At 43.0% G+C, this 14130-nt stretch overlaps 1 protein-coding gene across 1 annotated transcript in view; it reads left to right on the plus strand.

Moving 5' to 3' along the window:
- The window catches only part of LOC103073747 (aldehyde oxidase 2-like), an 87295-nt gene that overhangs the window by 62793 nt on the left and 10372 nt on the right, over positions 1 to 14130 (plus strand). Inside the window, 8 exon segments of the mRNA XM_007469202.1 lie at positions 1716 to 1798; positions 3701 to 3844; positions 5556 to 5631; positions 6596 to 6644; positions 8604 to 8718; positions 11733 to 11762; positions 11764 to 11799; positions 11913 to 12101. Of these exon segments, the coding sequence (XP_007469264.1) occupies positions 1716 to 1798; positions 3701 to 3844; positions 5556 to 5631; positions 6596 to 6644; positions 8604 to 8718; positions 11733 to 11762; positions 11764 to 11799; positions 11913 to 12101 (722 nt within the window).

Here is a 14130-nt window from a genome sequence, read left to right on the forward strand (position 1 = left end):
CGGCATGTGGGATCTTCCCAGACCGGGGCACGAACCCGTGTCCCCTGCATTGGCAGGTGGACCCTCAACCACTGCGCCACCAGGGAAGCCCCACATATTTACTTTTTATTAAACCACATCTCCCCTCACTTGCATGGCCACCTTTCACCTAAACCATAGCCTACTCTCTACCATCATCCATGGAAGACAGCTTCTCATCTTGCTACAAAAGAAAAAAATCTTTAAATCCAGCGCCGACTTCTTCTCCATTGGAAAGGCCTCCAGCTTCCCCACAAAGTTCTAAATTGACACACCCAAGAATCATCTGGCTGGGAGTTGAAGTGTGTTATTCCAGGTCAGCCGATGACTCACAAAGCTGGAACACCTACTCTCTAAATTAGGTATGAGAAGTACTCTCCTCAGAGGGAGTCAAAGGCCCATGGTGAATAAATACTATTATTAGCACCTACAAGCCTTGATGCCCCGGAGCACCTCCAAGCCACCCTGGGCTTCCGGGCATCTCCAGACACGAATAAAGTCCCAATTCCTCCTCCTCTTACTGGAAAGAAAAATACCACATTTCCATTTGTCCAATTCAACAAACATGTATTTAGTGTCTCTGTGATTCAGACCTGCTCAAAGTTCTCTGCAGGACTCAGAGATGAACAAGACCAGGGGACCCTCCTCTGAGAGACTCACAGGAGAGCCTGTCACCCCGGTATCTGTTTCCTATGGCTGCTGTAACAAAGTACCACAAGCTTGGTGGCTTAAACCAACAGATTTATTCTCTCACAGTTCTGGAGGCTAGAAGTTCAAACTACAGGTGTCAGCAAGGCCATGTTCCTTCTGAAGTCTCCTGGGAAGAATACTTCCTTGCCTCTTCCAGCTTATGGTGGCCTCCATCTTCACGTAACCTTCTTATAAGGACACTAGCCAATGTCCTAGTGGGCCCGCCCTAATCTGCGATGACCTCGTCTTAACTAATTACACCTGCAAAGACTCCATTTCCAAATAAAGTTACATTCTGAGGTTCTAGGTGGACATGAATTTGAGGTGCAGGAGGGGACACTATTCAACACAGTACACCCCTGTAAGAGGAAGTGCAGAGGAAGGGGTCACTGATCCTTCCCAGAGAGGAATGAGAAGCATTCAAGGAAATTTTCACAGAATAGAGACTTGGGGTGTGGGTCTGAAGGCTGGGGAGCAGGCCAGGAAGAGAGAACGGCATCAGCAAGCGTATAGGTCAGGAAAGAGCAGCTGTCAGGCCAGACTTGGAAGCAAGGAGGGAAAAGACGGGGATGAATCTGGGAAAGTTCAAGAGACTAAATCCCAAAGGGCCTCGTATTGTGGTAAGGAGCCAGGCTTTCCCTTACAGACAATGGGGAGTTTTCACCCACCTTGCCCAGTGGTGACCCCTTCTTCCCTCCATGATTCCATTCAGTTGTAATTTGGGGCAACGCTTCCCCGGCTCCCCAGAAGCAGCTGGATCTGTTCTCCCAGAGCCCCTTCCACCACATCCATTATCTCACAGAACATTCCACACAGTGATGACTTGCTCTTCAGCCTGTCCCCCCAGTATGCTGTGAGCTATTTGAGGAAGAACCACATCTTATTCGTCTTTACATGTCGAGCTGAGCACAGGTTGGCACATAACCTGTGCAAGCACTTACAAATGTTTAAGGAGCTGCTTGAGTGGTCAGCCAGAGGATTTAAGCAGAGGAATGACTTTCAAAGAGTTCATATCTACACCGATGGGTCCGTATTGGTCACACATGATGTCAACGAACTGGGACAAGGTATTCACACCAAAATGCTACAGGTGAGAGAAATAAAATTCATCTCTCTATACATTGTTGACATGACAGACGTTTGGCACTAATTTTAGAGTCAATGATGACTCCCTGTATGCAAACCCTAAGATCTTGACTATCTAGTTGAAAAACTTCTTACATATGAAATAGAATGGCTGAGGTGGTGGAAATCCTACACGTGTGCAGATACTCCTGGAGCTTGGCCCAGGTTTATGGACAGAGATGGTTCTTAGTGAAAACACCATTGATGTGTCCCCAGAGCACTGTGGTGGGTACACTGTGCAGGCTTACCTAGAGTAGGCATTTCTCAACTTTTCTATTTTGAGACAAGTATGTATAATTTTTAAAGTTTGGACAATAACGTCAGGTGGCTAATGGATTGTTTTGAGAAGGAAGGACAAGTATTTCATCAACTGTCATCATCCTATAATTTTTAAAGGATATCTTAACACACACACATATACCCAAAGTAGGAAGATATAATCCCAGGATAAAAAAAAGAATAATGCTTTAAATTGAATAAATGTAACTTTATGACTAATTTACTAGATTGTTGTAGTGCACATCTGCAGCTTTTGACTATCCAGCCCCTTAGCTCCTTTGGAATACCCCTCCCACATTCCATATAGTTCTGAAAGACTCCTCAATTCTGGTACCTTTTAACCTCATCCCCCTGCTGGCCCCAATGCCTGCCACAGATATATAGGCACAGGACCCTGGTCTGACCAATCATAGTTCCTGAACCCTGCTGGCTGCAGGGATTGGTCCAGGAAGAAGAAACATGGCCAAGCAAGGCCAATCAATGTCCTTTCCTGGAACTGATGTGTAGATGTTAGGAGAAAGGAACTATTTTTCCCTTGTGGTAGTTTAGCTACTATGCTATAGGCCAGTGGTTGTCAGAGGCAGTTCTGTGCCATGGATGAAACCTGTCTACCGTTGAAAATGACATGGCCATGGTAGAAAGAAAAGCAAATATGAGAGGCTGTGGGAGAATCCAGATGAGACCACAAAGCCCCTAGATACAGATATATGTGATACTAGCTCCTCCATCCTTCCCAGTTATGTGGACCAATAAATTCCTCTTGGATTTTCATCACCAAGAATTCATCAGATTGTCCTTTTTGTTCTCATTTTGCATCTTTCTGGAGAAACTTAATCACTGAACAGTATTAGTCTGAAGATTGGCAAGTATGAACAGGTACATACCTGCATACATCTAGAGAAAGTGTTTTTGCAAAAACTAAAACATAGTATCGGCCAAAACAGTGCTTTTTTCTTTTCCTTCCTTCCCTCCTTTTCTTTCTTTTTCATTTTTTCTTGATTAAATATCTTAATTTCCACATGTGTCTGCTAGAGAAACAGAAGGAAAAGCACAGAAAAGGAAAAAGTGAATAGCACACACTAGAGGAGTATAAGCAAGTGGGAACAAATAGAAGAAAAGAGGGAGGAAGCTAAAATTAAGGTGGGAATGAGGGCAAGAAAGAAGACAGGCCCCCAGGGTCCTTCCAAGTTAATCTGATAACCAATACCAACAGATGTAAGACCAAACTGAGTCAGTCAATCTAATCTCTGTCTCTCTTCCTGCCACTGCCACTAAGTAAATCTGAATAATCTCAACTTGGCCTATTCTCTACACATGTAAAATTTAGAAAAAAGGAAATCCTTAACATCCTAAAAGCATCCTAAATTTGAATAGAAGAACTGCTGTGGGATATTACCAAGAAAACACTTTAAAAATTAGCATGAGGCCCTACTAAAAAGTGGTTTTAATTCTTAAAAGACACATTATTTTAGGCTTTAAAGGATATTGTGGATGTAATAAAAATAGTAATTTTTTAATTAAGAAAAATAATGACTCAAGTCTTCATAGAAGTCCTTACCAGACTTGAAATTATTTCTTTTTCTCATAGGTGGCCAGCCGTGAGTTAAAAATACCCATGTCATACGTGCACATCTGTGAAACAAGTACAGCCATGGTACCTAATACAATTGCTACAGCAGCATCCATTGGCTCAGATGTCAATGGCAGAGGCGTACAGCGCTTCCTCCTGTCTGTCTTTCCCTGGGTGCTTTCTCCACATCTCTGGTTTTCTTAGCTGGATATAGTCACAGTGGTTGGATTCAGAGAAGTTATCTGTGTCACTGAACATAGGCTTGGGATCACCAAAATGCAAGGAGAGGGTGTTAGCTGGAGTAAGCTAAACTGAGGTGACAAATAGACCCAGAATATAATGGCTCCAACACAACAAAAGTTCTTTCTTGCACACAATCCAGAGGGAATATTCGGTCATTCAAGCACCCAGAGTGTGATGGCAATTCCTTCATCTTCAACACGTGGCTTTCAAGGTTGCCCTAAGCATCATCACTTGGGTGATCTGAAGGGAAAGAACATGGAGGCCAGACTTGGGAGGGATGCAAGTCACCTCCCCTCATCATCCATTAGCAGAACCAGTCTCAGGTCATGTCCAACAACAGGGGAGGCTGGGGGAATGTAGAGCAGTGGGAAACCATGGCCCAGCTACTACGGAAGAAGGGGAGAATGGATTTTGGTGAACAAACTTTCTGTGTCCCTGGGAGACACAGAACAAAGAAATCTGGGTACCAAGTAATGCAGACCTGTGCAAGTTTCCCTTGATACAAACAAGCTCTTGCAGGCAGGTAGGCAGACAGAACCCCAGCCAAGTAGATATGGTGCAATTAAAGTGTCTGCATTAGTAGAGTTCTACCAGACTACTCATCCTTTTTCTTTGTACTTATTTTTCTAACTAATGTAAAAAAAAGACTGCTAAATTTTCACTAGTTCAGAATAGAACCATGACTTCATATTCCTAATTCAAAGATCTGACTGCATGTACTTTTGAAGTAATGTCTATTTGTCATGTTTCTATTATAAACTGTCCACTTTTTCCACTGGGACATTCTGGGGAGGCATATAGCCTCAATCCCAGGACACTGCACTTATGCTACCAAGAGGAACCACTGTCAAATCCATCTTATCTTTGTGGAGACACCTCCCAGGGGCTCAAAAAACAGACTGATTTTGCTCAGAACAAGGTGGGAAACCTCAAATTCATGAGATCCAATTTTAGGTAGAATCAAACACAAAATAGGAACTGCTCTGTGTGTATGGAAGTTGTCAGCCCAAACTAGGCATTAATTCATCTTCTAGGGTTTGGGGTTTCTATATCACGGATCATAAACTTTGTGGGTCTAGGTTATTACAGAAACAAATTTAATTATTTTCTCACTTCACACTCAAAGCCAAGGTCTTCACTGCAGTAGTTTGATGACAGATGGATGAACAGACGAAAGACTGGACAGACAGTTGAACAATATTTCAGACCCAGAGGGACACTGGCATGTCATTGTTACAGACTAAAGAGCAGAAATTTGAATGAAAATAGGATGTTTTGTTCCATAGATCTTAATGGCTGGAAAATACGAAAGAAGGTATAAATCCAAAATGTAGAAAAAAAAAAAGAAGGAATTAAGAACATGAATATACTTAGAAAGGGGATCTGAGAGTAGAAATTCAGCTGAGCCCATAGTTTCACAGGAAGTGAGTGAGGAAAGGAAAACACCCTCTATAACTGATACTCTCCTCATGATCAGGGGCTGTGTTGGTATCGTCTCTGCGTTCCCAATGTGCCAGTATCAGGCACCCCAAAAGCATTCACTGATCTGATCAATTGTCAACCAATATTCTTTCAAATCCTAACCACCACGCTCTTCTCTAATGAGGATTCACTTCTTTACTCCTTCAAGAATGCTTGTCAGATTCTTCTGAAACACTTTGAGCCCATTAAGAAAAATCCACAAGGTACCTGCAAAGACTGGGTAAGTGTTCCACTCTGTCTGTTACTACAAAAGAGAAAGCAATCCAAACCCGTGCTGAGAGAGCTGTGGTAGTGCACACATGCACCACGTAGAGTCAGACCTAGGAGTGGATTTCTGTGAAAGGGCAGGATCACCAGGTGATACAACTGCTCCATGATGTATCCCAGGTATGAGTGGAGAGAGAGCACAGGGAACCGCATCGCTGAGAGGAGGAACAGAAGTGTATGAAGAATTACCAGAGGCCTTACCTCTTTTATCTTTTTTTTCTTTTTGCGGTTCGCGGGCCTCTCACTGTTGTGGCCTCTCCCATTTGCGGAGCACAGGCTCCGGACGCGCAGGCTCAGCGGCCATGGCTCACGGGCCCCGCCGCTCCGCGGCATGTGGGACCTTCCTGGACCAGGGCACAAACCAGTGTCCCCTGCATCGGCAGGCGGACTCTCAACCACTGCGCCACCAGGGAAGCCCACCTCTTTTCTTTCTTAAATAAGAAAAAAAAGACTGAGCCTTCCTAAGCCATAAAAATGTGATATTTGGGGAGGGAGGAAGAAAACTAAAAAGCCTAATTGCTACTGAATATATCTCAAGGGAAAAGACTTGTTTAATCCAACTTTACAATGTCCTATATCTTATTTCATTAGAACAATTATCTCACACTTGCACACACACTTACCAGAGTTCTAACACTTAGAAATGAAGCTCCAAATATCTTGTGAACTAAGCCCCTACATCACAGATGTGCAGCAAGATTCTATTTTACTTGCTTAATTTAGATTTCTGAATTCAATCAGATGGAAATTGTTAGTGCACTAGCTGAGGAGAAAAAAATATTAGGATGGGTTCTATTATTGGTAACAAAGCACCAGTAACAATTGTCAGATGTCAATTCTGATATACAGAATATTTTCCTTCTCACCTATCAGATGGTATGTTTATTTTATTCTGACTAAATATGCCCATTCTGCACATAGAAACTGCTTTTGAACAAAGAATCAGTCTTTCAGCCACTGGATACTCCAGGTAAAAATTACAATAATGCCTTGACTTGGCTAAGAAATTATGAGGCCATCAAATCACTCTGGGCCTCAGTTCCTTCAGTTGTAAAATAAGTTCGTTTTTTTTTTTTTATAAATTTTATTTTTATTTATTTATTATTTTTGGCTGTGTTGGGTCTTTGTTGCTGTGCGCAGGCTTTCTCTAGTTGCAACGAGTGGGTGCTACTCTTCATTCCGGTGTGCTTTTGACTTTTTAGGGTTTTCTATTTTTTTCTCATTTTGGTTTAATTTTTAAATAATTATGTGAAACATTTCTATGGTTTCAAAGTCAAATCTATGTAACAAGGTTTATGCAGAGGAGCCTGGCTTCTGTCCCAGACCCCTACACCTTGTTCTCTCTCTCCCATTCTTTTTAGGCCATGGTTGATCTTTCTGGTGTTGTTTTTATTTATTTTTCATTCTTATTTTAAATTATTTATTTATTTATTTTTGGCTGTGCTGGGTCTTCGTTGCTGCGCGCGGGCTTTCTCTGGTTGTGGCGAGCGGGGACTACTCTTCATTGTGGTGTGTGGGCTTCTCATTGTGGTGGCTTCTCTTGTTGCAGAGCACAGGCTCTAGGTGCGCGGGCTTCAGTAGTTGTGGCTCACAGGCTTCAGTAGTTGTGGCTCATGGGCTCAGTAGTTGTGGCGCATGGGCTTAGTTGCTCTGCGGCATGTGGGATCTTCCTGAACCAGGGCTCGAACCCTTGTCCCCTGCATTAGCAGGCGGATTCTTAACCACTGCGCCACAAGGGAAGCCCATAAAATAAGTTTTTATTATGTGATCCTTAAGGTTCCTTCTAGGCCCCAAATTCCATGACTTTGAATAGGCCTTTGAGTTATGTCCAAAGAAATATTAAATAATAAAAATACCCCTATTTGGTAAAAAAATAAACATGACTTACGATGTCTAATCGTTATTTACTATTCTTTACTATGAGTAGTAATATCATTAGAAATAAGTTGCAACTCAATTTTACACATCTCCCTCCCTTTACCATAAAACTTTTCTATTTTGAAGCTCCTTGCTGGGCAAGAGAGATGGATAGGATGCTTAATTTAGACTTCTGAACTCAGTCAGAAGGAAATTGTTAGTGTATCAGCTGAGGAGAAAAAAATATTAGAATGGGTTCTGTTGTTGGTAACAAAGCAAAAGAGATGGAGGGATGGATAGGATGGATAGGACGGTCATCACCAGGCATCCTGGGTGCAGTGCCTGGCAGTGGGAGGCCCTCAGTAGATGCACGTTAATTAAATGAAGCACAAAGAGGGGAGCTGATTGTCAAACGCGGGAAGTGTATGACATTAGTTTTACAATCAAATGAAACAAGCCAACAAACCACACACACACACACACACACACACACACACACAGTATAGAAAATCCTCATGAAGAAAGGAGGTAATGGCCAGCCCAGTGTCCTGTAAGTAATAAGTTCCAAATTCCTGAGTTCAGTAATCCAAGAAGAGGGCAAATCAGCACTCTAGCTGGGTCCATCTTCCATTAATAAACACATCGAATTACTGGCCCTTTCTCACCAGCCCTGAATTACCACCAGTCCCCTATGAGTTTGGTTAGCACAATCTAGGGGGGCCCTCTGGGAACCCTAATAAAAATCAGTTGAGGTTTTCAACGTGCAGATCTAAAAGTCAAACCTTAAACCCTCAAGATGCAGACACCCTGTGAGGTCTGGACCGAAACAGTTTGTTGGCTTCTCTCTTTTTGGCATCCTAACTGCAGCACAAAGCATATCCTCTTTAAAAATGGAGGCAAATGTTAGTGTTGCTGTAAGTAGCTAGACTGTAAATATGGATAACTTAAAAGCAGTCACAATGAACATCAATCAAATAAAATGCTGTCATTAAAACTTTGGTAAATTTAAAACAAATCAACATTGTTTGCACCCCCCCCCTCCCAAGCTAAAGGGCTTTATTTCTTCCATCAGGGGCTACAAGGCCTTCATGGATTGGGAGAAAGGAAAAGGAGACCCTTTTTCCTACTATGTCTATGGAGCAGCCTGGTCCAAGATTGAAAGTGACTGCCTGACAGGAGCTCACAAGGTAAGTCACTTGACAAATTTCCTCTTAGCAAGTAAAAACAACAACAAAGTTATGTATACACTAATAGCCCAATTTCATTATGTAATACTTGTACAATAAGGACAAGATTCTTTCAATTCCATGGGAATGTCTAGAAATTCAGCTTTATCCTGAATTTCCACTCAAAAAGAAGTACAGAAGGAACTGCTCATGACAGCCTAAAATGCATTAAATATGTTATTCCATTTCAGACAGAATTACTTTCCAAAGTTTTTTTTTTTTTTTTTTTTTTTTCAGAAAAGGGTCTATTCCTAAAGGAAGGTCAAGTTATTTATCTGACTAGGTAATTTAGTAAATTGTCTTGAGTAAAAGTTTTGAAAGCACATAGCAATGTGATATTCCCCCAAAGTCAATTAACCCAAAGGTACTACTGGTCCTAAAGAAATAGACTGGGGGAGAGGGGAGGGCAGGTAATTAAAATAATTTTTGTGTTTACTATTTAATTGAGCATCCAAAAAAAACCCTTATTGGAGACAGGGAGTCATATTTAACCAAAAACTGATAACTTCCACCATAAAGGATAAACCCCAGATACCATTCTGGAAACAGAGAGATTACAGAAACCTTAAATAGAATATAGTACAATCCAAAGTACAGGAAATTCAGAGGATGTACCGATGACACATCTAAATTCCATACACTAATTATTCTAACATCATCTTGAACCACCTTGCCCCAAAATAGAAATGGTCAGTCCATGTAAAAATGGGAAGGACTTTGCAAATACTGACCTATAAATTTTATCAAAATGTCTTTTATTGCCCCATTGTTGGTTAATTTGCCCACTGCTTAAATATTACATAAATAAGATAAAAATACAATAAATGAAGGGATGTCTGGAGAGCAGCTGCCCTCACATTCCACTCAATTTTTTTTTTTTTTTTTGCGGTACGCAGGCCTCTCAGTGTTGTGGCCTCTCCCGTTGCGGAGCACAGGCTCCGGACGCGCAGGCTCAGCGGCCATGGCTCACGGGCCCAGCCGCTCCGCGGCACGTGGGATCTTCCCGGACCGGGGCACGAACCCGCGTCCCCTGCATCGGCAGGCGGACCCTCAACCACTGTGCCACCAGGGAAGCCCTCCACTCAATTTTATCCTTAGGACACATTAATATTATGTCTCCATTTTCATTCTAGATCATTGTGAAGAAGTAAACTCATGAAATTAGGATCACAGATTACTCACATGATTATTTTATAACTTGTGTTTCTGGATGTTTTTCACATCCTGGCACACATAGACAATGATCATATTTGCACAGCACACTGCTGCAAACAAGGAAGCCATGTTGGCAGGTGACCAGCCTGGGTGCCCTGCCCCAGGACCCCTGAAAGCCTGTGTCTGTATCTTGGCACCCCTGCAACCCATTTGAGGCTCTACACTAAGTGGGAAGCTGTTTTTAGAAATCAGCTAGTTGTCTGATCCTCCACCTTAAAGGAGGTGTTGCCAGATTTAGCAAATAAAAATATAGGACTCCCAGTTAAATTTGAATTCCAGATAAACAACGAACAACTTTCTGGTATAAATATGCTCCATGCACTATATGGGACATACTTATTTTATCTGGCAATTCCACCTGAGGGTCTTGGTAGAAATCCCTGAAGAAATGAACCTCATGGAGATCTTCCAGAATTTGGGGTGCCAGAAAAGTTAAGATTTGGTCTTCCCTGTGCCTTCCTTATTATAGCTTAAGGTTCAGTCATTTCAGTATCACTTTGGTCCCTTGAAATAGTTCATTCTTTGAAGAGGCAAAACTTATTTTAAAGAGGAATCAGAGAAATAAAATGACAGGCCTTATTGCTGATGGCTATTTGTGGTTGGTGAACTAAACCGTCTGAAGATTCAGCTAGTGCACAGCCATCTCTTCCCATTTTCCAATACCTATAATGCAAAATACACTAGGTTTCAAGATGGAAATAAGTTGAAAACTCACTCTGGGGTGTGTCTAATCTCCTGCCCTATCCCGGTTGAGAATGGACGAAGGTTGGTCTCCGTGCCCATAGTAGGTTGTCTGAGAGGCCAATGGTTGAATCAAAAGAGAATTTCCTGGCTTCCCTGGTGGCGCAGTGGTTGAGAGTCCGCCTGCCTATGCAGGGGACACGGGTTCGTGCACCGGTCAGGGAAGATCCCACATGCCACGGAGTGGCTGGGCCCGTGAGCCATGGCCGCTGAGCCTGCGCGTCCGGAGCCTGTGCTCCGCAATGGGAGAGGCCGCAACAGTGAGAGGCCCGCGTACCGCAAAAAAAAAAAAAAAAAAAAAAGAGAGAATTTCCCATTCAAAGGGCTAGAAAGTAGGAGCCCAGGTATTGGGCCTAAACAGTGAATGATGATGTTGGAACAAGCACTGGACGTGGGGGAGAAGGAAAGCGCAGAGACATTCCTGAGACAGACCACAGCCATATAGGGCTTTCTGTGGCTCCTTCACAGCCTGCACGCACATGCCCAGTGACACAACAGAAGGGCCAGATTAGTGTGATTTTTCTCAGGGAAGGAAGTAAATTGGTCTCAACATTCGCCCTTAATACACCCAAGATCTTGCAAATCCCCAAATTCATACAAGCCGCTGTGGCTACATGATTTCCTCAATAAAACGGCAATAATACCACCTACAGTGAACCATTATGAGGACTAGATGAGCTCATGATTATATTAGAACAAATCAAGGCTGAGAATCAGATGAACAGTCAGGCTCAATTATTTACTAAAAGACTCTCAAACACACCAACATGCTGTGGACTTTGGAGGCACCTGAGAGGAATCAAAACTACGAATGCAGAAGAACTTCTGGGGTCATTGACAGTCCTAGCACTAAATTTGAAGAGCTTAGCAGATGTCTTGTCACCTCTAATGCTGATGGGGTTCAATGCAGTGCTAATTAACCAGCCTGAGTCCTGGAATAAATTGGGACCATTTGAATAAACCTTAAAGTAGTATTTTTAATTCAAGTTCTCATGGTCAGGTAATTTTAACTTTGGCAGAAAATCAGAACAGACATCGTCATGGATGCAATGTTGCAGTCTAAATCTGGCCACTGATATTGGGCAAGTAGGTGCTGGCCCACCAAGATGGGTGCTGCTTCCTGAGAGCCACTGTGGGGTAGGTAAAGGCCTTCTAAAAAGCATACGATACCACAGAGCTTGACATTTTCCCCCCTTCAGACTGAAGGTTCATTTATTCAGGGAATGGGCCTTTATACAACTGAAGAGGTGAAATATTCCCCAGAAGGTGTCCTGTACTCTCGAGGCCCAGATGAGTACAGAATTCCAACCATCAGCGATGTCCCAGAGGAGTTTAATGTCTCCACGTTGCCATCACCACAAACCCCACTAACCATCTATTCATCCAAGGTAAGCATCCAAACCTACTATTGCACAATGTGATGGATCAGGTAACTTGGTAAATGAAAGCAGGTGGACAAAATAAAAGATAGAGGTCAATGGTTATCAGGACCCAATCCCAATAAACTGTTACAATTTGGTGATGAATCACCTAGAGAAAAGTGAGATTCAGAGAAGATAAATGATCTGCCCAATGGCAATCCTGGGATTTTATTTATTAATATTCTTTTTCACTGAAAACTCTAAAATTCAGCAAGAAGCTTTGATTTGATAGAATAACATTTTCACTTAAGACATTCTCACTTAAGAACCTGAAGACTGAAATATTAAATGGGATTGAAGGCATGATGCTACTGAAATCTTAGAAAGCAGCGGCAGCATGGACAGAACTCCGGACTGAGGGCTCAGAAGACCTGGATTCCTGCCCAGCTCTACCAATTCCCTATGATGTTAAGCAAACCACTCACCTCTGAGGGGCCCAGAGTCCTCAGTCATACTGAGAAATGGATCTAAACCAGCATTTCTCAACTGGGGGAGGGGGGATATTTGGCTCCCACAGGGAACATCTAGCAAATGTCTGGAGACATTTCTGGTTGTCACAACTGGGTGAAAATATTACTACTAGTGGGTAGAAGCCAAGGATGCTGCTAAACAGCCTTCGATGCACCAGACAGTCCCCAACAAGAAATTATCTGGCCCAAAATGTCAATACTGCCAGGAAACAAAGACACCAACCCTGAGTAATTGCTAAAATAGTGAAATTGCGAATTAAAGTAAAGGTCAGAATTTGTTTGCACTGCTGTATGCAGATTATGTGAAAACTTCCCTTGGAGTAGAAACTTCGTTTAGGTTTGAGATGCATTGTTAAAGCGGCCATGGCTCACGGGCCCAGCCGCTCTGCGGCATGTGGGATCTTCCCGGACCGGGGCACGAACCCTGTGTTCCCTGCATCGGCAGGCGGACTCTCAACCACTGCGCCACCAGGGAAGCCCCTTGATAGCTTTTAAAAAATGAGTTCACATTATATCTGCTGGAATTTTACCATTTCCAAACTGGATTCCCACTTTCAGCCCAGAAACTGCCTCTGGGCATATGGTAATGAGGGTGAAGGTATGGGGGTGGGGCACAAATTTGAAAGGGAGAACAATCAGCAGCACCTTTGGATCCTCACTGGGCTGGAAATCACTCAAAAGGGAAAAGGCAAAAGGAAGCTCAGAGCCCAGCTTTCAGTTCGTTGAGAGTAATAAGCAGGCCCTTGAGTCCCTGTGTTTGTGGCCAGTCACCTACAGGCAGGCGTTCAGGAAAACCATGGGTTTGCAGGTGCCTTCATGGAGTGTACTGTGTGATAATAAGAGGAACCTACCAGGTACCAGGCACTGTGCTAGGTGCTTTTGCACTTCCTGAACCTCATGACACCCTGTAAAGTAGGTATCATTGCCTAAATTTCACTGATAAAGGAACAGGAGCTCAGAGAGGTGATCTCACCCAGAGAAACACAGGGAGTAAGGGCCAGGATACAGACTCCATCTCTCTAGCTCACGGGTTGCAAATTGGGGGCCCACTGGTAGAATCTAGCCTGCAGTGTTTTCAAAGGTCAGGGAATCACATTAAAATATGAATTTCTAAGTTCTCTTGAAAAATTGGATGTTCTGGTAATTTGGACTACATTCCTGAAAAACAACGATTACCTAGAGCTGAAGAACAGCTGCCCCTTTAGACAGGCCACAGAGTTATCACTACTACACCATAATTCCCACTATTCCTTATTGTCCTTCATCACTCATTTACATTACCTTACTGTTCCTTACAGATGCTAAGCCTGCAACTCATCATCTGGTACCAAAGTGTGTACTCTTTCTTCTAGAGTACCTTACCTCCCCTGACCCTGGAGTCATAATGCGGCTCATGAAGTTGTCCAGTTCAGTCCACTGAATGTGTTTTTTTTTTTTTTTTTTTTTTTGTTGCGGGCGCCTCTCACTGTTGTGGCCTCTCCCGTTGTGGGGCACAGGCTCTGGACGCACAGGCTCAGCGGCCATGG

This window comes from Lipotes vexillifer, unplaced genomic scaffold (genome assembly GCF_000442215.2).
Source record: "Lipotes vexillifer unplaced genomic scaffold, Lipotes_vexillifer_v1.1 scaffold648, whole genome shotgun sequence".
In the NCBI taxonomy this organism is placed as follows: Eukaryota; Metazoa; Chordata; class Mammalia; order Artiodactyla; family Lipotidae; genus Lipotes; species Lipotes vexillifer.